The following is a 26,700-nucleotide window of genomic DNA, read 5'->3' on the forward strand; positions in this document are numbered from 1 at the left end:
TTCTTCAAAACTGAAGTGAAGATGATTTTGAATTGAGAACGGATGGAATTGTAAATTTAAAATTCAGTTTTGATTGATGCCATTTGATGTTGTATGTTATAATGCTTATGAACGTTGGAATGGTTGTTGTTGTCTTGATAAGCAATGGGCTGGACTTAATTGAGATTGTTGTGTTGATGAAAAAATGAATCAAGGTTTGCTAAGTTTGTTGTTCAAGAAGAGACACATCTAATAAACAAAAAAAAATTGAAATAGTGAAAAAAGAAGGCATTTATCTCTTTTTGTGCAGCAAACCGAAATAACGAACTTGAATAAGAAGAAAATGAGCTCTGGTGAAGACTTCTCACCACTAGAAAATGAGCTCCGGCGATGAACCAACGGCCCCTATTTGTAGATGTAGAATTATGTGTTTTTCCATGGTCCAAATATCTATTTAACAATGAAGTGAAAATGATTTTGAATTGGAAAAAGATGGAATTGTGAATTTGAAATTCAATTTTGATTGTTGTCGTTTCATGTTCTCTGTTATATTGTTTGTGAACGTTGGAATGGTTGTTGTTGTCTTGAGAAGTAATGGGATCAGCTTAATTGAGATTGTCTGACTGATGAAAAAAAGAATTGAGGTGGCCTAAGTTGGTTGTTTTAGAAGAGACACATCTAATAAAGAAACAAAAATTGAATTAGTGAAGAAAGAAGGGATTTACCTATTTTTGTGCAGCAAACCAAAACAACAAACTTGAAGAAGAAGATAAGCTCTGGTGAAGACTTCTCACCACCTAAAAATGAGCCCCGACAATGAACCAACGGCCCTTATTTATCGATGAATAATTATGTGTTTTTCCATGGTCCAAATCTCATTTGAATAGTGAAGTGAAGATGATTTTGAATTGAGAACAGATGGAATTGTGAATTTGAAATTCGATCTTGATTGTTGTCGTTCGATGTTGTCCGTTATATTGTTTGTGAATGTTGGAATGGTTGTTGTTGTCTTGAGAAGTAATGGGATGGACTTAATTGAGATTGTTTGGCTGATGAAAAAAGGAATTGAGGTTGTTTAAGAAGAGACACATCTATAAAGAAACAAAAATCGAAACAGTGAAGAAAGAAGGGATTTACCTCTTTTTGTGCAGCCAACCAAAACAACGAACTTCAAGAAGAAGATGAGATCTGGTGAAGACTTCTCACCACTAGAAAATGAGCTCCAACGATGAACCAACGACCCCTGTTTGCGATGAAGAATTATGTATTTTTCCATGGTCCAATTCCCCCTTTAACAGTGAAGTGAAGATGATTTTGAATTGGCAATTTGAAATCGATTTTGATTGTTGCCATTTGATGTTGTCTGTTATATTCTTTGTGAACGTTGAAATTGTTGTTGTTGTCTTGAGTGAATGTTAAAGAGAAGTAATGAGTTGGGCTTAATTGAGATTGTTTGGCTGCTGGAAAAAGGAATTTAGGTGGGCTAAGTTTGTTGTTGAATGTTGGGCTGTATATTGGGTTAAATGTTAGAATTAAAATGTGGTTAGATTTTGTATTTGACTTCTGAAAGTGTTTGACAAATATAAAAATAACTTAAAATAAATAAAAAATGACTTAAAATAAGTTAGAGAGTGTTTGCCAAAGTTAAAGATAACTTAAAATAAGTTTAAAATGACTTTAAAAAAGTTTAAAACCAAAAATATATCTATCCCTACTCCTTTTTTTTTTTTTTACTTAGAAGTCATTTAAGTTTGACTTTTTATTTTTTGACTTAAAAGCTACTTCTTTAAAGTCGATCAAAATGGCTCTTAGTTGGACATACAAGTGGATTTATGGAAGTAGTTGAAGTCATGAAAGTATCTGAATTTATTGAAATTAAGCTTGGAGTTGTTTGTGGTTTCTGAATTTGATTATTTAAGCGTCTATAGTATTCTTTGCTAGTTGGTTTATGTTATTATTTTCATGTTCTCAACTTGAAACAACAGAAAATTACGATACAATCTCAAACTGATGTTTCATAAAAAGGATTTCTGCACGATGTTTTGCAAAACAAAAAAAATAGAACCCACACAATTCCTTCATAAATTAGTAATTTCATCGTAATAATATGGATATGAATATGAGACTTCTGCTAAATTTTCGTTTTATTTTTTTAGTTTCTTTCCTTTTCATTCAAATTCACACATAATAATAACATTACCATCCAATTATATTTTGGATTTTGTTAATAGACGTGTGAAGCCGTGATTCGGAAGTATGGATGCACTAGTACAAAAAGATGCATATAAGATATAAATTTGATCGGTTTGACATTTACGTTCTTAACACTAAACCGTTAAATTTTAAAAATTATAGATCCAACATATATAATACTAGTAGTTTAAAATTTTAATATACACATTTGATTTAATTATATAAAAAATTACCGTGCTAATTTTTTTTTTAGGAATTTCCAATGTTACACACTTGAAAATTTTGAAAGATTAAAGCAAAAAAAACTAAAGAAAAATTGATTGAAACGCCAAAAGTGTTACCGATCACTACTTGAAAGGATGTTACTAACAAAAATAAGATAGATATAAGATCTAAATTTCTATTTTTGGTTAGATAGGTGTACCCAATCATCAACGTATTATTATATGCTACTTTTAACGTGAGGTTCACATTTCGATATTTAAATATTTTTTAAAACTATAACACAGCTATATATAATCTAGAGAGGGGAGCATTGGTTCACGTGAACCCACGAAACCCACTCCAGATACGCCTCTGGTGTGAAGCGCGGACCACTACACTAATATAATCCATGGACTCAGATATTAGCTGCTTATTGCAAATTGATTTCTAGAGACCTGGTTCGTTATGTTTGATATTTTTAAATTTTTCATAAACTATAGAGAAAATATGCTTCAAAAGAAGTGTGCTTATCGCTCTTGGTTTTGACCCACACTACATCAACTTGATAAATACATGATATGTAAATTTACAAATATGGTTTAGCATTCATTCACAGTTGTTACTTAATTATGATAAATTTATGTTTGTACAAACACACAAGTACAAGCAAACTTTTACGGAGTGATGATGTATAACTTTATATAAAGCCTTTATGGTGCACCACAGAATATGCAAATAAATATACTTTTTAGTGTACCAAAAAATAGATATACTTTGTAGCACTATTTATTCTTGATATATACTATAGTTCTTTGATGATAGAACATTTTACTGATGAACCATTATCCGTGCATCCAACTTCTCATCCTGAATTGTCAATCAGTTGCATTGAAGATTAATCTAAGGTTTTGCCAAACTGTTTAACAGTTTAGAACGAGCAGAAAGCAAAAGGAAAATAAACGTACGAAAACTAATTGTGAACTTCTGGATATATGTTCAGACTTGTTACCAACAATATTTTGTAAAGATGGCATTCTATAAAAACCAACAGCATCAGATATACATACAAAAGTTTACCATGACAAAGCAGAGTAAATGTGTATCCACTATCCACCCAGAAACAACTTATAGACTTGCCATATACTCCATTATGTAGGTACCATAAGCTAAATTTTGGAAAATAATAAACATTCGGCATTTTCTTCCCATCATAATTGAGGGTCTTTACCAAAAAGTCTACTTCTTGCTATTATAACCTACAATTCCAACTTCTAATTTACAAGTCCTCCCACTAGATTTCAACTTATAGTGATACCAAACCATTATTGGAATAGAACTTGACCCGAAAATGCAACATGCAACATCACGAAAGTACATGAAAACGATAACCCGGGAAGAAAGAGAGGGAAAAAAGTAGTAGATAGAGGAGAAGGTAAGTTAGATGTCAAACAGCTGAGTAAGAACTATATACACTATAAATAGTTCCCTGCTTACTGTAAGGACAACAGGTTATAACCTGCGTTGCTGCAGAGCCCTCATATATCCTCTTTCTCACTTGAACATTGCATCAGCACAAAACATTGCTGAACCTTACAGAAGAAGTGCAAGTATAAATTGAAGTACTGTCTATCTTTTAATATCTATCTAAGTTGGTATCCAAAATGAGGTAACATGTAGTTGAAACAGCTATGGTCATCTATATCAGTGTTTGTCCTCCTCTGTCAAAAAGATGAAAAGAGAAGTACTCAGCCGTATCATAATTAATTGTCACCTGATCAAAAGCCATGTATGGAAACATGTATCCCTATCATGCTAATGTAACTCTTCCTTTTTAAAGAAAAGAAGGAAGATGCAACAAGTGCAGCATTCTAAACTCTCCTCCCCAAAAGAGGCTACTTTCCTCTTCAGTAACAAGAGGGGTGTGTTCAAGTTCCTTGTACTCTATCCCCAATTTTTCCCTTTTCTTTCTTTATTTATTCAAAAGACCAAAAAGACTGTACATTTGGCGTGGAATATAAACCACCAACTGAGGCACTAGCCATTGGTGAGTTGCCAAAAGCTTCATCCGGACGCTGTGAAGTCCAGTCCTTCCTAAAAGAAAAAATTATGCAAATTACAAGAGTAAGATGGTGTTGAAAAAAAGAGGAGAATGAAAAAAATAAAATCTTTTAGAAAATAAAATGAACATGCCAAGATCACCAGAAGGAATCTATTTCTAAGACAATCACATAATATGTGCAAAATAAGAGAAAGATCTCAAGGAAGCAACTTATCACCTCAAAACAAAAAACTAGCATCACCAAGTTACAAATCCATAATCAAAGTCCAAATACGCTTATCAGAAACATAAAAATAAGCCATAATAGGAAGAATTAGACCATGCATATTCATGACCTACTTTTTCAATCCAAGTCAATCTCATAATTCTTGTTATGAAAAAACTCAAAACATAATGCTTGCTTTCATTGTACTACTACAACTATGACTCAGTCCCAAGCTAGCTGGGTTCGGCTATATGAATCCTTAATATCTGATCCTCTCTGACTCATCTTAACCAGAACAATGCATGCTTAGGGGAGCACATCCCAATGTATTGCAAGGAAAACACCACATAGAATTGCTAAGAATTATTGTCAATATGCCACAATTAATTTACCAGGCACAACTTACTACCTGCCTACAAGCTATAAGGCCCGGACTCTTTAAAAATGTCGACGGATGCATGTTGGATACTCCAAAAGTAGCACATTTTGGAGAATCTGACATGGGTGCAGCAATAATTTTGGACAGTCCGAGCAACATAGTCGACAAGTACTCAATTAAGTTAATGAGCCATAGGTCGCAAGCAATTCATTTAAGCCACTCGAGTTTCACGAGACTAACCAATAACTGCACAAACTTTTATTTTTTTTTGAAAATGATACTTTTATCTGCACAAACTTTTGACCAACTCAAATATAACACCAGCAAATATTATTTTATTCAGTGATACCTTCAAGTTTTCTAATTGAAATTGGTCACTCTTTAATCTGTTTTTGCTCAACATATTGCACAATGTAACTGAAACAAATAAAATTTATGGTAAAGACATAAATGTGTCTTCATCATACAGTACCAAGTTCCCATGAACTTCCAATCATCTCATTCTTTAACTTAGCCCCATTAGACTTTCACCCAAATGACATCACTTCTCCAAATTGATTAATCAACCAACTGCAGATGGTACAGGTGGGAAGTTTTTGATAGTTTACTCCTTAGTTATAATGACTATCAAAAGGTCAATACGTGCCCCCTCTACTTTGTTTATTGGTTTTCTATTCTTTAGCAGACCAGTAGACAAGGAAGCGATTTCCAGCAAAGCCTTCAAATGCACCAATATCCACGTGTCAATTAATATACTTGAAAACTCAAGAAAAAATCAGTGAATTAAAAAAAAAAAAAAAAAAGAACGTAGCAGCAGATACATGTACTTTCTACATTTGCTTATCAAACAACTAATTTTCTCATTCACACCCATATAAGATATCAATATACTTCCACCGCACAAAGAAGTTCTCTTTTTTCTCATTCATGACCATATTAGATAGCAATATTACTTCCACCCTGCAAAGATGTTCTCTTTCTTCTCAAAGAGAAATGTATGCGACTCACATGGCGCGAGTATTAAGAAAGGGATGTAAATGTGCAATTCTTAGAATCAAATGTTGGGACTTTTATGGCTCATTCACATTTTTGGAGGGCTTTTCGGTTTGAGGAATGGATGAGAAAAGAAGTTGCATCCGGAAACTGTAAAAGCAAGGCCCACAGAACTATTTAGGTTACGTAACATGTGATAAAACTTTCAATCTACAGAGGATAGAAAGCATTATACCATTGGATGGAGCAAAAAAGTGCACTTTTTTTTTAAACTAAAACAAAAAAATAGTGCACATAAATTCAACATAGATCATTATTTTTTTAAAATGTTTAAACTATCAGTCTTCGGCGTGTACTTTTATAACCAAATTGACACCATAACCTCCAACGATTGGACATACAAAGTCAAAGCACCTCAACGCCCCAACTAATCTTCTCTAACATTTAATGTCGAAAAGCAATTAGACAAGGATTCAAGGAAAGCAATAATAGTTACAATCACTTCTCTAATTTGACGTCACAGTTCATGACAAAAAGTGTTGATACCTTAAGTGATTATTTCACATCTTTTGTACTTTCTTTTTGTAAGTAAGACTTCTATTAATAAAAAGTTGTGTAGCCCAAATCTAGTGTTGTATTTTGGAACAAGAGGGCCCTCGGATATTCTATACTTATTTTTTGGATAACCGAAATCTCCAGGGCTAGTGGCAGATGGTTTAAAACATGGGTCCTCTCATATACCCCTCTCCTCGTAAATATCAGGCTTGCATAGGCTTCCACGTGGTTCTGGTCTCTTTTCTTCAGCGACTGGGTTCCAACCTGTGATGTGCGCCTAAACCCACACATCATGTGATGTGCTCTTATCACTACACCAAAGCCTTAATCAGTGTTGTGAAAGGCAATCACCTCATCGCCAATGACGAGAGGTGAGGCGAGGCGAGGCAACCCTTCATTGCCTTTTAGCATTGTGGCGAGGCGATCTTCAAAAGGCGACGCCATGGCGACAAAGGCGAGTGGTATGAAAGGCATCGCCTTTTGTATTTTCTTTTTTAAAAAAGGCAACCAATTTAGGGTCTAAAAAGTTAAAAGGTAATTTTAGGGTTTTCTTTTCAAATTTGCAAGTTGCACTCTAAGACTGTGACTGTGACTCCAACCAGTTTACTCGACTCGACTTCTCTGGCGACCAGCCAGACTTTCCGGCAACTCCATAGTCCAACAAATACGTTTCTTCTTTTCTTCTAATTTCTTCTTCAGATCTCTTCTTCCTCTGTTTTTTTTCCTTCTTCTTCAGAGTTCAAAGTTACTTCCACCTCTATTTTTTTCTCACTGATTTGACTTTTGCTTTGTTTTTTCTCATTCAAGTTCTGGACTTTTAGTATGTACTATCTATTTCAGTTTTTGAATTGAAATATTTGTTAATATGTTATTGCTTTAGAGATTTTGATTATTTATACATGCAATTAAATATTTTAATTTTCTGATATTACTTGGAGCCGCACGTCGCCACTCGAGGCGAAGCAGACCCTTGTCGCTTTTCGCCATCCAAAACACTGGCCTTAGTCCTAGGAGCTCATGTTTTATACCTTTTTGTTTTGGTTAAATTAGAGATTAGGCTTTAGGCCCATATTTGACATGGGCCGATCACATGCATTGCAACATCTCAAAAGCTTGATCTCCAGCTATAGGTTTGGTCAACATCTAAGTCTGGTAAAGGTGTCCCCAAGCGGGTCTGGTTCCATACTGATTTTAGTAATCGAATCCCCAAAGAGTGTTGCTTGCAGGACATTTACTTACAAGAAGACTCGAAGGAGGAGAGGAGACATTCAAGATAACTGACACTTCTATGCCAAAAGCAATACATCTGTAAGCCAATAGGCTGCTTCTATTATATGATCAGGACTGTATAAAGTAAGTTCAAATTTTAGCCTAATGTGAGAGTCTGCTTGAAGCAATTTATATGAAGTTCCAGATTCAAAATTTAGAACTGTCATGAATTATATAGAAATTTGGTGATGAACTTTCCCATAGACCCAAAGGACCAGAGGTTGACAAAAGAGAACATCAAAAAACTTCCTGGTTACCCATGGATTCTTAGATACAGAAAGATATGTGAATAGAATGCAAAGTATAGCTTTTTCAGCAGGACTTCACTGCTAAAACTTGAAAGAAAAGAAAAAAATGACCTTTCATACTTAAAAAAAAAAAGAAAAAAGGAATTCTTAAGAACCCAATTGTAAGGTTGCCCCAATATTAGATTTTCCTTAGGAAGCATGCAACAGCAACGGAAGCCTTGTGATGCTATTTATGTGTAAACACAGCCAAAATGGTTCAGCATGGATATTAAGGATTCATAGGCCGACCCCAATTGATTTTGGTAGAGGCCAAGTTGTTGCTGTTCAATACATAAAAGCCAAAATGTATCTAGTTCAGTTCTATCTAACTTCAAATTATTGCAACTTTCCCATAAGAACACAAGTACTCTCCCTTGTGCACAAACTTCCATAGTTGCAAGCATGTCCTGCCTGGTAAAATTGATGGCACTATCACCGTCAAAAGAAAGATAACATGTACATATGGATAATCACATGCATATGAATGGCCAAGAGCATGTAATCAAGCATCTACAACTTGATGTAAACACTTCTGTTGAGTAAATAGTAGGCAATCATGTAAGTACTTCTGCTGAGATTCTGGAATCCTACATACTTAAGGGAATTAGGAGTCTTTTCAAATACATACCAGCACATTTTTGAGTGATCAGTGAAGTTCACACAAATGGCCAACAATTATGAAAACATAAAAGACACTCTCGGCAATGACAACAAGAAAGACAAGATTCATATAATATTTTTTTATACAGTAAACACTGAGAAGATTCAGATAATATTGATGCACAAAGTACAGCAAATACGGTTCCTCAAAGTGCTTTAAACTTTCAAACAGAGGCAAAAACATTCTACTTTACTTCTGCCCCACTTGGCAAGAGAAATTAGTGGTTTTCTTTTGCTTACTTGGCCCAATTAGGAGGAGACGACGCAAATGGATGATTAGCAGCAGTAGCATTAGGACTCCCGTACGTCATTTCACTTTGAGCAGCATCTTCAGACTTGAGAGAAAATTGACTTTCACCTCCTGCATATGTACCAAAAGGAGCTTTTGGATACCTACTTTCAGCACTACCAGGCAAAACAGTACTCTGTGTCCCACCATTCTGGCAACTTCCCGTATAAACTGTGTGGGGAGGATGACAGATGGAGTGGAGTTGTTCATCATTCTTAAACAGTGAAGCCATTGTCCTTGGAGGTGTAGGAGGCACAGTTGATGTATTGAGATCTGAACTCAAACGCCAGTTGGTTGAAGAACTTATCAAACTTAGACCAGCTTGACCAAGCGGAGAGCTGTTCCACATCTGCCACGTTCCTACATCATTTGCACTATTTGAAACATTCATTGGCACAGTGTGCATGTCCTGAACATTAGGAGTGTTGGGGAAAAGAAAAGACCCAACATGCCTTTCTTCTGAAATCCGCATTCGTGATATTGGAGACTCAATTGGTGAAGGCCTGGTCACTTCAGAAGATGCATTCAGATTTTTTACCACACATGGGCTATCCAGTCCTGTATCTGACACAAAGCCAAGGTCCAGTTGAAAGTCATCAAGGGACTCACAAACTGGTCCAAGCAATGACACAGGGTCTGGAACATAACAAGGATCTTCAAAATTCTCCAACTCTTCTGCAAATAACTGACATGTCCCATCTCCAATTCGAGGATATATTGCCCTTGGGGATGAAGGAATAGTTGTACTACAACTGGCAGGCCCACAAGGAAAAGTAGTTAAAGTGAAAGGCGATGGGAGACCAAAGCTAATGGGGTTGTCAAAAGATTGTACAGCTGGGTTCTGACAGGAAGGACTCAGAATTTCTGGTTGAGGCTTAGCACTTGGTCTGCTGATTACATTTGAAGAGGGGGGAGAAACAGTAGATGATCGAGTGAATAGTTGTTGCCAAGACTTTTTAGGAGCTGTAAATGGTTGAGAATCAATAAGCACCTGTAAAGAACAGAATTAACCTGACAGCTTAACAAGAGCCCAGAATCTCATTAACCAGCCAAAATCATCTTCTAAAAGGCCTACATTTCTCATGATATGATATGAATCTATCTGTAAGTTCAGGTTAAATCAACAAGATGAACATGCCAAAAATTGAAAACATAAATGCTAAATGAAGCTATCAGGCTGCAAGTCTAAATTAAATTCAGAGTTATTGAGAATTCAGCACTCCAGAAATACCAAACTAGATACTTGATGAAGGGGAACACTTAGATATAAGCAATTGAAATAGGAGATGACAAGAAACTTACAGGCCGATTCATACTCCTGTCATCTCCACTTGGATTCAGCTTTCCAGGTATGCGATCTGACTGAGATAGTTCCCTCCTAGAGGCATTATGAACAGGATCTATAGTAGTATTAGATTTCTGCTCTCTTGGAATATTAGTAGCATTACTCTTGCCAAAAAAACCACCTCCAGTAAATGCTCTAGAAGATGATAAGAAAGTACCCCTCATACGATCCAAGTACCTAGTACCGACATTTCCATGGTTATGACTGCTAGAAGAACCACCCTTAAAACCATGTATAACTTCTGCATTATGTGTCTTAACACTTTCAGGCCCGTTTTTGTGTTGATGCCTTCTATCACCATCACTCTGTCTATTTCGCACACTCTCCTTGCCTTGTCTTTTATCCAGCTCTTCCACATCTGAGTTACTTTTGCTAGACCCTCTGTCCCTTTCTTTCTTCTTCTCCTGCCGCTTCTTTTCTGCTTCCCTTTTACTATCACGTACTTTAGCAGAGGGAGACCCCTTCCCCCGTTCTTTCTCCGCCTCCATCTTTTCATCGCGCAATTTCCTGCGTTCTTCCACCAGTCTAGCAACTTCTTCTCTTTGCTTTCGCTCCTCCTCCTCTGCTAACTCTTTCTCCAACCTAGCAAGCCTCTTTTCCTCAGCTTTTCTCCTAGCTTTCTCGCCTCTACTCTCCTGATAATTTCCTCCATTCTCACCTCTTTTATCCATCATTGCTCTCCGTTCTGCATCCATTGATGCATCACTTCTAGAGGAACTTATCCTTAAAACCTTTCTACATAGCCACATGATGCTTAAGAAAAAAGCAGTCAGTGCCTTGCAGGCAAAAGCAAAAACACGAGAATATGACTTCTCTGCTATACAGTGCTCCACCCCAAGGAATCCACCGCCAGTCTTGCTCCAAGAATCTGACTTGCTAACAAATGAGCCACCAACCCAATTCCCATTCTCTAACCAATCCTGCCCACACATCCACCTGTTATCTGACCAAGCCTTTCCATTTAACATCTTCCCACCTTTCCCAACCAAATCTCTCAAAATCCCTGAATTTGAAAGCCCCAACCCTGGTGGCACAGGCAAGTCTAAAATGGGTCTCTTAGAAATATGCCCACAATATGAACACATGAACTTGCCACCACCAGGATTCTGATCTCTATATGGAGTCAAACAATTTCTACACCTCCGTGTTGCTGTTTTCCTTAATTTCTGCATTTCAATAGCCTCAAATCTCTTCCTTTCCCTTAGTGAAGCATTTCTTCTCGCCCGCCAAGCTGACAACTTAGGCATCAAAACCTCATACCAGCCAAGAGTAACCACAAGCACAATCACACATGCAAGCCTTGGTGATGTGATTTCAAACCGAAATGCTGGTGGAAATAACTGTGATAAAGCCCATAACCCAATCAAGGGAATCACTAACCAGGGTAACATGGTTGCAACTCCCCGCGACCACTTCTGGATTGAACACAGTATACACATTATCCTTTCAACAGACACGTATCTTCTTCCCTGTCTGGAAAGTGCAATCAAATCAAAAATAAATTTCTTGACTCACGAAAATACTATCAAAATCAAAGAAACTCTCAATCTTCCCTTCTGTAACAACAATAACAACCCACAGCTCCAATAATCCAATGAAACCCTCTACCTCAGAAAATTCCCCTTTTCCCCCAAATTTTTCGATTGCAAAATACCAGCTCTTCAATTCTTCAAAACCCTAACAAGGTGAATCATGAGAAAACACCTATGAAGCATAAAAAACGCGTTAGGCTTAAAAAAAAAGGGTCTTTCATTTTAGCTCCAAAACCTAATGAACACGAAAAGAATAATTCAAAAAAAGAATTTGTTACAATAATGGCAAATGAAGCAAACGAAAAGAAGAAAACGAAGGTTCTCACTGATTCAATGTCCATCGGAGATTAATCGGCAACTAATCGTCGGTGGCCGGAGCGGGTGACGACGGTCCCTTTAGGTGCAATTTTTCCGTCGAAATAAACTGTGAAGATTGTTGGATTGATGAAAGAGAAAGTATTTTCTTTTTTCTTTTTAAAGGAGATAAGAGAGAGAAATGTATCTTCTGATCATTTTGGCAGTAATTCAACCGGGGATGTAAGAATTAAACCAAACCGGTTTATAATTATGACTTCTCTTGGCAGTGATTAGTGGAGTAATTAATAATCTATAACTGTTAATCTAATTACCAAGGGATAAGTTTCTAATTAATGCCCCATTTTTTATTTTATTTTTTTTAAATCAAAATTTTCCGGCCTGATGGGCCATTTTATTTAGGAAAAAAAGGACAAATATACCCCGAACTATGATAAATGATATCTAACTACCCTAGGATATACTTTTAGAACTCAGATGCCCCTACCGTCTAATTTTTGGAGCGTGTATACCCTTTGGACTAACGGAGGGACACATGTCACGATCTTAACAACCTATCCAAAATTTATTTAATATTTATTTCCAATTAAAAAAATGACCCAATAAAAAACCCACCCAAATAATTTTAGACCCGCACCGAAATAAATCTCATTTTTCCTTTCTTCTCTAGTCCAAGAGCCATTTACACAACAGAACTGCATCGACTCCATCTTCTCCGGCGAAGCTCCAATTACGAAACCATCTCTAACTGCTATCGAACCTAACCTCCCTCGCTCCAGCCAAATAAGTGAGGTAGTGACGCTTAATCCACCATGAAACCTGACCACCACTCACCCATTTCTCCCTCACTGTTGCTCCAACAGCTCCAGCGAACCAAACCAACGACTTTCGAATGGATTTATAGTCGCAAAACTCAATAACATTTTTAGATGACTGAAACTTAAAAAAATGAAGATTGTAGGGCTAAAAGCTAAGAAAAGAGATCTGTGAAAATCCAAAAATCAACCATACATTCAACAATCACACTACAATGGGAAATATAAAATAAAATCAGTCATAAATCAAACAAGAAAAATATGGGAGGATAGGGAACAAACATACCTCTAGCTCTCTTTACAGAGCTTCAACAATGGAGGTCAAGAAGATACTCCGTAACCCATAGCTAATTTGTGGTGTGTTCTTACATTCCAAAATGTACCACAAGAAAAACGACGGAAAATTGCCTCTAACACCAGAAAAAACCAAATTCAATTTCATCAACTGAAAACCACTTAAAGTGCTACCCATACATTGAATGAGTTTCCAACTCTGTTTCTGTCCTTTATTATGTTAAAAAAAAGAGTTAGTGGATCTTACAAAATGTTGTGTTAATGAGAATATCTTAAATTGGAGTATGCAATGATAGTTAACTAAAGAACAAAAGAAAATCTCTAATGGATTCTCTGTTAGAAAGGAAAAGATCAGAGATGATGGTCTATTGGGGTTTTGGTTAAAATTTCGGTGCGGGTCAAATATTATTCGAGTGGGTTTTTTATTATTCGGATCAATTTTTTAATTGGAAATAAAAATTAAATAAATTTTGAATAGGTTGTTAAGATAGTGACATGTGTCCCTCCGTTAGTCCAAAGGGCATACATGCTCCAAAAATTAGACGGTAGTGGCATCAGAGTTCTAAAAGTATAACAGAGGGTATTTAGATACCATTTACGATAGTTCGGGGATATATTTGTCCTTTTTCCCTATTATTAATAACGGAAAAGGGTCAAAACTACCCTTAAACTATCTAAAATAGCTTAAATATACCCTTAAACTATATTTCAGCTCAAAAATACCCTTCCCGTCAAACTATTGGGCCACACCTACCCTTCTAGTTAACGGAAGTATCCATGTGTGTGTTAAATGTCACATGAACGCAACATGGATTGTAACACCCCGCATCTGAAAACAGACTAACCAGCAAATTTCCAGAAGTTGCAGGTGCAAGCCACAGTTGCTGATACGCTCAAATTAGACCTCTATTAAAGAAGTATAAGTGGTCGTCGTCAAATAAAGAACCCAACTTGTAGGTTGGGGTCGATCCCACGAGGAATATGGTTCAGACTTAAACTTAACTCACTAGTATAGTTGTTGTCAAATAAAGAACTCAACTTGTAGGTTGGGGTCGATCCTACGAGGAATATGGTTCAGACTTAAACTTAACTTACTAGTATATCCGTTTATTCAAACTATTTCCGAAACAAGTAATTAAAGGGGGGGATTTTTGTAAGCAAATAATTGAGTGTTGTTTAAGTAACAAGTGAGCAAGATTCAAACTTTAAGTTACCAATATGAGAGAGAGACTAGAGTGTATGTGTTCCCCATAGGTTTTTAACGCGGTAATCCTAATAATAATAATCATTTCCTAGTGTTTTACATGCAAAGTTGGTAAGATATGTATCCCTAAGTGATTGGTCCTCTAAATAGGGAATTTCACTACGCACCTTGGTCTGGCTACGAGTGTATATTTTACTAACCCTTACCTTTACCTCAGATTAGACATTACATCAATGTATGACTTAGTTTTCACCCTCACACCAATTGACATTAGACTATTAGATAGCATCCGCTAAATCTCTGTTGTTAATTTTTTTCTCATTAAATACCTCCTTGGTCCGGCAAGTAGCAAAGAGGCGAGTTCTAACGCGTGCACTCGTTAAAAAGACTTCTAAGCGAAAGAATTACCAATACATGCATAAACACTATTCAAGAATTACTTAATTATTATTCATACGTTGTTAATTGTTCATGGTTCCCACAACCCTAGTTGTGGATTTAGTTACTCATGATTGAAAGAACACAACTCATATTTTGATAAAGAGAATTCATGAACTTACGTTTAGAGTAGAAGAAACCCGAAATCTCCAATTGAATTTCAAAGCGAAAATCTTATAATTCAAAATTCGAAAATCAAATTACCAAAGTTTGCAAGTTAATTCCCAAAGAAAATACCACGAACTAAAAGTAAACAATAATGTCTAACCCCCAAAAACGAGGTTTACATACCCTATTTATAGAAAAACATGTCCAAAACAAAAAGAAAACAAAATAAGGAAATAAACTTCTGGAACACGGCATCAATCGACGACTCGACCTACGGACCATGGGTCGACCTACAGTTCATAGGTCCCCTTCCGTTGGTCAATACTTAGAACTTTTCAACAGGGACTAGAACCTTCACTATCAGATCATCAACTATGGACGTGCAGCACGGACCGCTCCACACTTAAGATTTCATCAGGTACTGGAGCTTCAACTCTCTGAAGACATTCGACGGATGTGCAGGACGACCCATGTGTCAACCTACGGTCTGTCAGTTGCTCCGTAGTTCCACACTTGGTCAGACTTCCCTGATGATCCATTTACGCCTACCCATCGACAGACCGTCAAAGGACCTACGGTCTGTGGATCACGTCTGTGGGTGGCTCTTTCTGCATAATTTCTGTTGTTATCTCACTTAATCGCGTCCATGGCTATTTCCTGCAAACATAACGCATAAAACATTATTTCTAATACAAAATGGCCCTAGACACACACAACTCTTAAGTAAAATGTATCAAAAATATCGTAAACTCATGGTATATCAACACCCTCAACTTAAACTTGTTGTTTGTCCTCAAGCGACACACTAACACTCTAAACGACACTTGTGTAGAAGCAGTCATTCAAACTCAAGCAATCAGATAGCTTACTAACTCAATTCCATCACAATAGTGTAAATCTTTTCATTTAGACTCAACAAGCTAACTCATGCGGATCAAGATATGACATAGATCGACCAATCAACACCACAACATACACTTTTCACAATCACCAAGGTACCAACTCTCCAACAATGTAACTAATGCCCTCACTTCAAATGAAATCCTTTTTTCGCACAATAGATATGAATTTTGAATTTTAGGATTCATTCAATAGTCACGCTTAGAAGTGACTTCAAGTACAGTTAGTGCTCAATACCATAGGCTTGCCCTTATTTTCACTGCATAGACTCTCCAAACTATTCACTAGGATCACTATAGGACTTTCTTAGCTTGTAACGTAGGCACAAGTAGAATATATTTGTGTACTTTTTAGTGACTTTCTACCTTCCTTGACATTACATTGGCTTTTTACCTCTTTTCTCAACCAATTTTTGACATCTTTTTATTTTCTTTTCTTTCCCTTGACTCTTTTACCGATGCGACTTTTGACTTTATAGCTCTTATTTTTCACTTTCTTCTTCTTCTTTCACTTTATTTTTCTTTATTTTTTTCAGCACTTTTGTTTTTCATCTCTTTGCTTCTTTTGCACAAAGTTACATCTTTTTCTTTTCTGTTTCTCTCTTCAACACAAAACTCTTTTCATACATTTTTTCTTTGGGTTTCCTTTTTCACAGCCACCCTCAACTTATGTGTTTGGCATGAGTTGAGGTGCACAGTATCCAATGTCGGACCAGGACCAATATCAAGGTAACTTTTGAATTAGCCACCCTCAACTTAGGCTTTTGGCCCAAGTCAAGGTGCATATGTCCACGGAGGGACCGGGGCCAAAACAATGATTTTAGGGAAGATGAGTTAGGTGAATTGAAAGAAGTGGTCTATATTAGGCTCAAACATTTGGATCAAAGGGAACATTTATTTCATTTGGTTGGATCATTTTAGGCATTAGTGGACTTATCAGAACAAGGGCCTATGATCATTTGCTAGCTTCTATCCTAGCTTATCTTAGCAGGACCAACAGGGCAAGTTCTAGATTGGCACACACTGTATGAACATTCAAGCTTTCCTCACACACACTTGACACATTATTTCATTATCAGATTATTCGATTACCCAGTTCAAGTTTTAGCTTAAGTGATGAGGTCAAATCGGTTCCTTATCATGTCATATTGAGATCTAGCACATTCAACTTATCAAGCCTACAAATCTAGCACATTTCAAACTTTTTGGACGGACTTAATTCTCTTTATTCTTTTTATGCCATCATGCTTCCATTTTTCAAGTTACCTCTACACATACATTCCTAAACATGCCGGTTCAACAGAAATTAAAATAGTCTTTTGGGGGAAAAGAACACAGGCAAGAAAATCCAAGAGAGGATTATGAGTTGGGTTACTCATACTTCACCGTATCACTCACAATTCATTTACCCCACCCCAACAAAATAAGGTGCAATTGTCCCTATGCACAAAAAAAATCAAAAGTAAAACATAGGGTGAAGCAAACATATGGCGCATATGCGCCGAAGACCTCTCAAGAAGCGGGTGGGTTCGGTTTCCCGGAGCCCGCATGATCAACTCTAGGAACGCCATCAATAGCGCTCTCATCAACTATCCCAGCACCCTCAGTAGTGCTCACACTGCCAGATGGGCCAACACCTATCTGTTAGAAAAATTTTGAGGACTTACCTGGGATCTACGAACGCCATCCATGGTCTGTGGATTGACCAACGGACCATCGATGGGGTCTGTAGACCACTGCACAACTATTTTTCTGTAGATTTTGCCCTCGTCCCTGCACATGTAGCAACCATTAGGACTTTCTTTTTACATTTTTTGGACATTTTTTAGACACAGACCCTATTTTATATCTAGCCAACACTAATACAAAAGTAAAACACTTATCTAAAGAGCTACAAAAATTAAAATAAAAGAAGAAGACTCATATCTCAAAAAGAAAACCTATAGTTGGCTAGATTGTACATCTTAGGTTGCCTCCCAAGCAACGCTTGATTTAACGTTGCGGCACGACGTAGATCCCTTTATTAGTAAGACTTCATCAAGGTGCCATGCCTCTATCAATGCATTGACACTCTCAGACTTTCCCATGTAGCTCTTTATCCACCGATGGTCGGCCTTGAACCTTGTCCCACTCCTTTTATCGAGATCAACCACTCCATGTGGGGACACTAGGGTCACACTGGGACTTGAATCTGCTAGAAACAGTGCAACCTTGATTTAAACAACAACACTAGATCCCCAAGAGCTAGTTTGCGCTTTTCTGTCTTTGATCATAGTACTTTTTCTCTGTGCACAAGGCTGCACCTAACTTCTCCTTACTAGATACTTCAACACTTTTTTTGAAAATGTGACTCACCATAGATACCGGTTTAAGATCACTTTCCTGCTTCGTAGACTTATAGATGTTAAAGGTCACCTCCTTCTTATTCAGTCGAAGCTTCATCTGCCCTCTCTCCATATTGACTAAGGCACGCTCAGTAGCAAGGAATGGTCTCCCTAATATGATGGGGACCTCAAAGTTTACCTCGCAATCAAGTATCACAAAGTTTGCCGAAAAAATGAATGACTCCACTTTCACAAGGACATCTTGAAGCACTCCAATGGGATTTTTCACAGTCCTATCAGCCATAAGTAAACACATCGCAATTGGTTTTGGAGCTCCTAAACCCATCTTCTTATAAATCAACAATGGCATCAAATTAATGTTGTCACCCAAATCACATAAAGCTCTCGCAAAGTGCATCTTACTGATGGTCCAAGGAATAGTGAAAGCTCCATTATGCTCTTTCTTTTGCACGAATGACCTCGTAGAAATGGCACTACAATGCTGCAACCTCTCATCATTCTCAAAACTGACAGCCCTTTATTTGGTCACCAAGTCCTTCATGAACTTTGCATACCCAGGCATTTGCTCCAACATCAATAGGACATTGATGGGAAGTTGTTTCAACATAGTAATGAACCTGTGGCATTTTCCTTCTGTAGTCTTCTGTACTAGCCTCTGTGGGAAAGGAGGTGGAGGTCTAGGCATGGGAACAACTTTCTGGGTCAACTCAGCCTCCTTTTCTACGGCATGCTTCGTCTCTCCAGTAACCTCAATCTCATCCTCATCTATTTCTACCACTTTTTCCACATCAGAGGACATGGGGGATCCATAGTCTGCTTTCCACCGTGAGTCGTGATTGCCATACAATACCCATCATTTTTCAGATTCTGGATAGTGTTGCTGGGAAGTGTGCCCGATTGTCGTGTATTCAGTAGCAGACAACTGACTAAACTGTTGCTCAAGTTGGTTTATCGACACTGCATGGGCATCAACTTTCTGACCAATCCTGGACAACTCCGTGCACATCTCTTTCTTATTATGATCAGTAGCATCAAACCTCTTCATCATCTTTTGCATAATATACTTAACGTGCGACATACTACCCCCCAACTTCTCTATTACCAGATTCCCTGTTCCCAGGTGGAACATAGGGCCCGACTCTCTCATTCATCTTACCATAGTTGTTTCAGTTGTAGTTCCCATCCCGGACATAGTTTCCTTCTCGATTGTAATTTCCATAGTTCTGACCTTGCTTTCCTTGACCTTGATGCCAATTATCCGAGTTGGAACCTTAGGCGTTGGTTTGGAAATCCCCCGTCTGATCATTCACCAAATACGCATCCTCCTCATAATAGCATTCCTCTACTTGTGGTGGTGGAGTTCTAGTTAGGTAATTTACGCATTTACCTTCTCTGCACCTCTACTCACATGCTTCAATACCAACCCAAGTTATGTCCTCATCTGAGCTATCTCCTCACGAATGTCATCACTAGATTGATCTGGTGCGACTTGAACAACGAATGTGCTTCTTCCAGTATTAGCTTTTCTAGTGCTCCATGCCTTATTATTCTGGGAAATCTTCTCTAATTTTTCAGCGATCTCCTCAAAAGTGCACTCACCATAGGATCCTCCAGCGATAGTATCTAGCACAACCATTCCATTGTCATCCTGCCCTCTATAGAAATACTCCTACAATGACTCGTCATCTATGCGGTGATTCAGAACACTTCTGATGAACTCAATGAATCTATCCCAAGAACTGCTCACAAACTCTCCAAGTAGTGCAACGAAATTATTCAACTTGTCCTTGTGGTTAAGCTTCTTAGACACTGGGAAGTACTTTTCCATGAACACTCGATGCAATTGGTCCCATGTATGAATTTAGTTATATGGAAGCTTAGCAAACCACACCGCAACATCATCGGTCAATGATAGAGGGAAGACTCTCAACCCTATGACATTCATATCCAACTCTGGTCACCCCACACAACTCTTACATACACTTCTCAATTTAGCCATGTGACCATGCGGATCTTTCTAAGCTAGCCTAGAAAGCAACCCTCTCGTTGTAAGCATTTGTACAAGATTGCTGGTCACCACAAATGTATGCCTTGGAGGTAGAGGAGGAAGAACAATGGGCCCTTCTAATTCAACTGTATTGAAGGCAACCCTGTAGTTATCACACAACCTTGGTTCTGGCGGATTCTGTACCCTCAATGCATCTTCGATAAGATTTCCACTGTGAACCTGAGCTTGCACATTAACAACCCCAGGAGGCTGCAATTGTACTCCATCACCTAGATTCTTTCCGATTGGATTGATTTGGACCCCTTCATTATTCATTTTTCTCAAAGTTTTGCACAACTCTTGATCGTAGAGGGTCAATGGTTCACCTCGACTCCGTGTACTTGGCATACACTAAAGTAGAAACCTGTAGAAAACAAAAACAAAAGAAAACGTAAAATCAAGAAATAATTGACTAAAGTTCAATACTGTAGTTAAACTAAATTCAAAAGCCTTATTCCCCGGCAGCGGTACCAAAATTTGATACACTCAAATTACACCTCTATTAAAGAAGTATAAGCGGTCAACGTCAAAGAAAGAACCCAACTTGTAGGTTGGGGTCAATCCCACGAGGAATATGGTTCATACTTAAACTTAACTCACTATAATATCCGTTTAGCCAAACTATTTCTGAAACAAGTAATCAAAGGGGGGGGGGGATATTTGTAATCAAATAACTGAGTGTTGTTTAAGTAACAAGCGAGCAAGATTCAAACTTTAAGTTATCAATATGAGAGAGAAACTAGGGTGTATGTGTTCCCCATAAGCTTTTAACGCGGTAATCCTAATTAATAGTAATCCTTTCCTAGTGTTTTACATGTAAAGTTGGTAAGATAGGTGTCCCTAAGTGATTGGTCCTCCAAATAGGGAATTTCACTACGCACCTTGGTCCGGCTACGAGTGTATACTTTACAAATCCTTACTTTACCTCAAATTAGACATCACATCAATGTATGGCTTAGTTTTCACCCTCGCACCAATTGGCATTAGACTATTAGATAGCATCCACTAAATCTCTGTTGTTAATTCTTTTCTCATTAAATACCTCCTTGGTCTGGCATAGCGAGTTCTATCGCGTGTGCTCGTTAAAAACACTTCTAAGCGAAAGAATTACCAATACATGCATAAACACTATTCAAGAATTACTTAATTATAATTCATACGTTGTTAATTGCTCATGGTTCCCACAACCCTAGTTGTGGATTTAGTTACTCATGCTTGAAAGGACACAATTCATAGTTTCATAAAGAGAATTCATGAACTTATGTTTAGAGTAGAAGAAACCCAAAATCTCCCATTGAATTTCAAAGAGAAAATCTTATAAACCGAAATCCGGAAATCAAATTGCCAAAGTTTGCAAGTTAATTCCCAAAGAAAATACCAAGAACTAAAGTAAACAATAATGTCTAACCCGAAAAAACGAGGTTTACATACCCTATTTATAGAAAAACATGTCCTAAACAAAAAGGAAACAAAATAAGGAAATAAACTTCTGGAACACGACATCAATCGACGACTCGACCTACGGTCCGTGGGTCGACCAATCCGTAGGTCCCCTTTCGTTGTTCAACACTTAGAACTTTTCTGCATGGACTAGAACCTTCACTAATCAGATCATCAACGACGGACGTGCAACACGGACCGTAAGTGTCCTCTATCGCGGGTCCACATTTATGATTTTTCATCAGGTATTGGAACTTCAACTCTCTGAACACATTCGACGGATGTGCAGGACGACCTGTCGGTCGACTTACGATCCGTCTGTTGCTCTGTTGTTCCACACTTGGTCAGACTTCCCTGATGCTCCATCTATGCCTACCCATCGACGGACCATCAAAGGACCTACGGTCCGTGGATCACGTTCATGGATCACGTCCGTGGGTGGCTCCTTCTGCATAATTTCAGCTGTCATCTCACTCAATCGCGTCCAAGCCTATTTCATGCAAACATAACACATAAAACATTATTTCTAATATAAAATAGCCCTAGACACACACAACTTTTAAGTGGAATATATCAAAAATACCATAAACTCACGGTATATCAGTTGCCACCCATGGATCGTAGGGTGATCCACAGACCGTAGGTGGGGTCCATGGATGGCCACCGACAGCTTTCCCAGAAAAAATCTAGAAATTGGTCTAAGGGTCGACCCACAGACCGTAGGTCAGACCATGGTCAATGTCATAGGTCGGACCCTAGAGTTGAACTCCCAGAACCCCGTTGACGGTTAACCTAGATGGACCGTGGGTCAGTCCATCGACCGTCGATCAGTTCCGTTAGTGTCCCTGACAGTTTTTAAGTCAGGGGTCATTTGGTCTTTTCCCTATGCGTTGGACCCCTAAACTACGTTGTTTAACCCCTAGACTACGTAGTTTTTGTCAGTTTTAACCTACTAACTTAATAAGTACTTACCCTAGTCAACTCATTCTCCAAAAAGTCATCAAATTGAACGAAAAGAAAGAGAAAGAGTCGACCAAGCCCTAGTCCAAGAACGTTGTAGGTTTTCATCAGTTTCAGCCCCGAAATCAAAAGATTTATCCATGTAATTCGTCACCAGGTATGTGGGATTTCACTAGTGGGTTGCTTTCACCCATTAGGTCCCTAGAATTCAGTCAGATTCTTGATTATCTACAACATGTTAGACCTAGGGTTTCTAGAATTTCAGAATTTATGTTGTGATTCAGTTGTTAGACTAATCCAAATAAGATTATCTTGTTTTCATAAACTTAGAACCCTAGTGATGTAGTTCTTTTAGTTCATGAATTATATTAGCTAGGATAGATAAACATATATACATGCCTCGGATTTTGAATGTTTCATTATCAGATATAAATGTTGCATTTTCATATTTGCACGTTAGATTATTGAGCTATTCAGTTTACTTTAGTTATGTTATAGTTTTCACATATTCAGTTTGGAGTAGACTTTAAACCGAGTTGGACTAGGGTCAGTCACCCTTAATTCCCAGAACTACGTGCCCCCGTAGATTATAAGTTCCCTCTGTGGGCATCAATTTAGTGATCATGCCTGTATGCCTCTATACCTCTAGCAGGATATATTGGGTCCTCTCGATGGGGAGTATACATTGGACTCCACATTTCACTCATGTGGTTTTATGTCGGTTATTAGTAGCTCCCACAGTCATATTCTATTACATTGACCATGTTATCAGTTCAGTATTCAGTTTCAACATGTATAAACTTGGTCTATGCATTCAGTTAGTTCTCGTCCAGTATTTTCATTATAGTATCATGCTCATCTTATATCGTTGCTCAGTTATATTCTTTGTTTAGTTATGTATATTGTTTAGCTTTATTCTATCCTGCTTGCTCAGTACCTTTCAAGTACTGACGCATACTTTGTGCTACATCTTCTCGCGATGTAGGTTCAGGTCCTCAGTATTCAGATCAAGCATAGATCGGTTCCTGATCTTCAGTCCAGCAGCATCAGTGGTGAGTTCTAATTCTTCAAGGATGGTTGACATGTTTATTTTCTACCTTCAGTCTTTAGTTTCAGTTTTTGCTAGATTTAGCTGGGGTATGTCCCAACATTTTTAGTCAGTTAGAGGCATTATTTCAGACATAGTTAGATTCAGTTTTTGCTTTGGAGTTTGATATTTCAGTTGTCATTGAACTCACAAATGATTTATTCATATAGTAATGGGTATTCCCCATCATTTCAGTTCATGATATGTTTTAAGCTTCTGCACATTACTTTCTTATTTCAGTAAATCTTTAAGTATGCTTATGATATGCCAGCAGGGTTAGCTTGGGGTCATTCATGATCCTAGGTCCCGTGTCCACGTCCTGGGGTAGCTTCAAGGCATGACATGGATGCCATATGTGTACGCCAAACAGACTCCACCTCCACATAGACGACTACGAAAAAGGGTCAAAACTACCCTTAAACTATATTTTGGCTAAAAAATGTCCTTTCCGTCTAACTATTGGACCACACTTGCCCTTTTGTTTAACAAAAGCCATCCATGTGTATGCTAAAATGCCACATGTTCACGCCAAACACACCTCACCACCACATAGATGACTTAAAGCCCTAATTTCACTCCTTTTCCCCTCATTTCATCCTTTCCTTATTTGGGTATATCTATATGAATACACAATATACATTGACTCAATTCAGTTCCATTTTATTCTGATACTAATATTTTATACTTTGAAGATCACAACTTAAACAAAATTTAAATTAATTCTACTATCTAATCCTTAAATCATCTATTATATTGAATGTTTTTTTAACTTTCCATAAAATCTAAAACTCCCTTAACAATCATTTAGAGCATCTTCTGGATTAGGGACCACAAAAACTCAAAACTTGAACAAAAATAGGGTAATTGGTAAAACAAAATTAAATTAAGAAATCTATAAAGGCATACTAGGTCTTCGTTGATGTAGTAGCAATCGAAGGTTTCATCCCAGTCTTTTGTCAAGTTTTCCTCATTAGCAAAATCACCGACATTGATGTGGCAGAGCTTGGTCACCACCACGAGGGAAGACGTCGTAGTATTCTTCCATGTGCCTATAGTTCTGCTGATAGGTATATTAGGTCTCTTACGACAACTGCTATTTTGTGCCATGGCAGTGAGTTGAATCAACAAGAAAGCTTTGCTAATATTTGTTTTTAAAAAAATTTATTAAGAGAAATTAAAATAATAAATTAGTGTTAATTGATTAATTAAAATGAGTGTATTTATATTATACCTTAGATCGTTTCTTTTATTGTATTTGAAATGGTCATCAAATTGCAATTTCTCTACTTCATTCAGTTATTTATACAAGTTTCCGCAAATGTTTTTTTTCTTTTTTTGGTTTAATATATACTTTTCAGGATGAAATGAGGGGAAAATAGTGAAATTAAATCTTTAAGTAATATATGTGGAGGTGTGGTGTGTTTGTTGTGCACATGTGGAGTCCATGTGGCATTTTAGCACACACATGGATGCTTCCGTTAAACAGAAGGGCAAGTGTGGTCTAATAGTTAGATGGGAAGGACATTTTTGAGCCAAAATATTGTTTAAGGGTATATTTAAAGGATAGTTTTTCCCTTTTCCGTGGTCGTCTATGTGGAGGTGGGGTCTGTTTGGCGTGCACATGTGGCATTTAACACACACATGGATACTTTCGTTAACTAGAAGGGTAAGTGTGGTCCAGTAATTTGATGGGAAGGGTATTTTTGAGCCAAAATATAGTTTAAGGGTATATTTAAGCTATTTTGGATAGTTTAAGGGTAGTTTTGACCCTTTTTCGTATTTATAATAATAATCTTTAGATACATCAGTCTGGCCAAAGGGCTCAATAATAAAACTCATTCAGTCCGAGCCTACATATACCAAACCCATCTCTTTTAATTAAGAAAGTGATCCTAACATCCTCCACCTCTTTTGATCTTTCCAGTTTCCTCTCAGTCTCCCAGATGATCCCTTCCAACCGTCGCCTAAGCTTTACTCATTGTCGCCTTTTCCTCTAGGTTTGTTTCCGCCTTGTATCTCTCAATGTCTGTTCCGGAGCAAATCTATTTTCCTATCCCTCACTTTTTTTTATATTCTGACTATTCATCCCTGCTTGGACCCTGCGCTGACCTCCATGCTTGATTGTTAGCAATGATGCTGTAATCCTGCTTTTTTGGCGATTTTTTTTGTGCTAATATGGATTAGCAAAAAAATTATTTTAGTAGCTGTAATGATACCCTTCTGAGGGTATACTTCTATGTAATTAGCTTTGATGCTCCCCCTCCCAGTTTTTCTATATATCTGACCTTGGATCTTTATGATGCCTAATTTGCTTGTTTCTTATTCTGATGGATAGAGTCTGTGATTTGTCCATATTTATGATCCGTTTGTCTGTTGTTGGTAGATTTGTAAAGCCATTGAATTCTTGTTTGTTTGTTTGATTAATAGTTAAGTTTGCTAAATAATCTGCTATTTGATTGCCTTCCCTCAAGATATGTTTAAGTTTAGCCTTCTGTTTCTGCATCTCTGTCATTGTATCTTCCACTATTTTTGCAATTTCCCATGGTATCCTCCAAGTCCTATGATGTTCTTTAAAGTAAGGGAATCCGGCTCAATCAAGATATTTTGAAAGCCATTCCTAGAACTGATTTTCAAAGCTTCTTGAATTGCTCTAGCCTCTACTTCTATATTTGTGGCAAATCCTATTCCTTTAATTTGAGCATAAATTATATCTCCATTCATGTCCCTGAAACAAAACCCAATAGCACTCTCCCTTGGATTTCCTTTGCTAGCTCCATCTGTATTACATTGCACTTGATA

At 37.5% G+C, this 26,700-nt stretch overlaps 2 protein-coding genes across 2 annotated transcripts; both read right to left on the minus strand.

Annotated features, from left to right (window-relative positions):
• Positions 1-3,781: 3,781 nt before the first annotated feature.
• Positions 3,782-12,475, minus strand: LOC125823396 (uncharacterized). Its single transcript, XM_049502781.1, has 4 exons — positions 12,276-12,475; positions 10,375-12,121; positions 9,024-10,063; positions 3,782-4,467 (listed from the first exon to the last, which is right to left on the minus strand). Exons 2-4 carry the CDS (start codon positions 11,854-11,856, stop codon positions 4,350-4,352), a joined length of 2,640 nt encoding a protein of 879 aa, XP_049358738.1. The 5' UTR covers positions 11,857-12,121; positions 12,276-12,475; the 3' UTR covers positions 3,782-4,349.
• A 5,059-nt stretch (positions 12,476-17,534) lies between these two features.
• On the minus strand, positions 17,535-19,166 carry LOC125823463 (uncharacterized). Its single transcript, XM_049502844.1, has 3 exons — positions 18,922-19,166; positions 18,378-18,840; positions 17,535-17,663 (listed from the first exon to the last, which is right to left on the minus strand). Exons 1-3 carry the CDS (start codon positions 19,164-19,166, stop codon positions 17,535-17,537), a joined length of 837 nt encoding a protein of 278 aa, XP_049358801.1.
• Positions 19,167-26,700: the final 7,534 nt, after the last annotated feature.

This window comes from Solanum verrucosum, unplaced genomic scaffold (assembly GCF_900185275.1).
Source record: "Solanum verrucosum unplaced genomic scaffold, falcon-dt-bn FXZP01000299.1, whole genome shotgun sequence".
NCBI classification, from domain to species: Eukaryota; Viridiplantae; Streptophyta; class Magnoliopsida; order Solanales; family Solanaceae; genus Solanum; species Solanum verrucosum.

Bases quoted from the DNA above. Each gene is read 5' to 3' on its own strand.
- LOC125823396 (XM_049502781.1), bottom strand. From the start codon at position 11,856: ATGTGTATACTGTGTTCAATCCAGAAGTGGTCGCGGGGAGTTGCAACC. The intron at 10,064-10,374 runs GTAAGTTTCTTG...TGTTCTTTACAG, and splicing joins ACAGGAGTATGAATCGGCCT to GTGCTTATTGATTCTCAACC. The intron at 4,468-9,023 runs GTAAGCAAAAGA...TTTTTCTTTTAG, and splicing joins TCTCCTCCTAATTGGGCCAA to GAAGGACTGGACTTCACAGC.
- LOC125823463 (XM_049502844.1), bottom strand. From the start codon at position 19,166: ATGTCCTCTGATGTGGAAAAAGTGGTAGAAATAGATGAGGATGAGATT. The intron at 18,841-18,921 runs GTATGCAAAGTT...GCAGCATTGTAG, and splicing joins ATGTTGGAGCAAATGCCTGG to TGCCATTTCTACGAGGTCAT. The intron at 17,664-18,377 runs GTGAGTCACATT...TTTTTCTAACAG, and splicing joins ATCTTAAACCGGTATCTATG to ATAGGTGTTGGCCCATCTGG.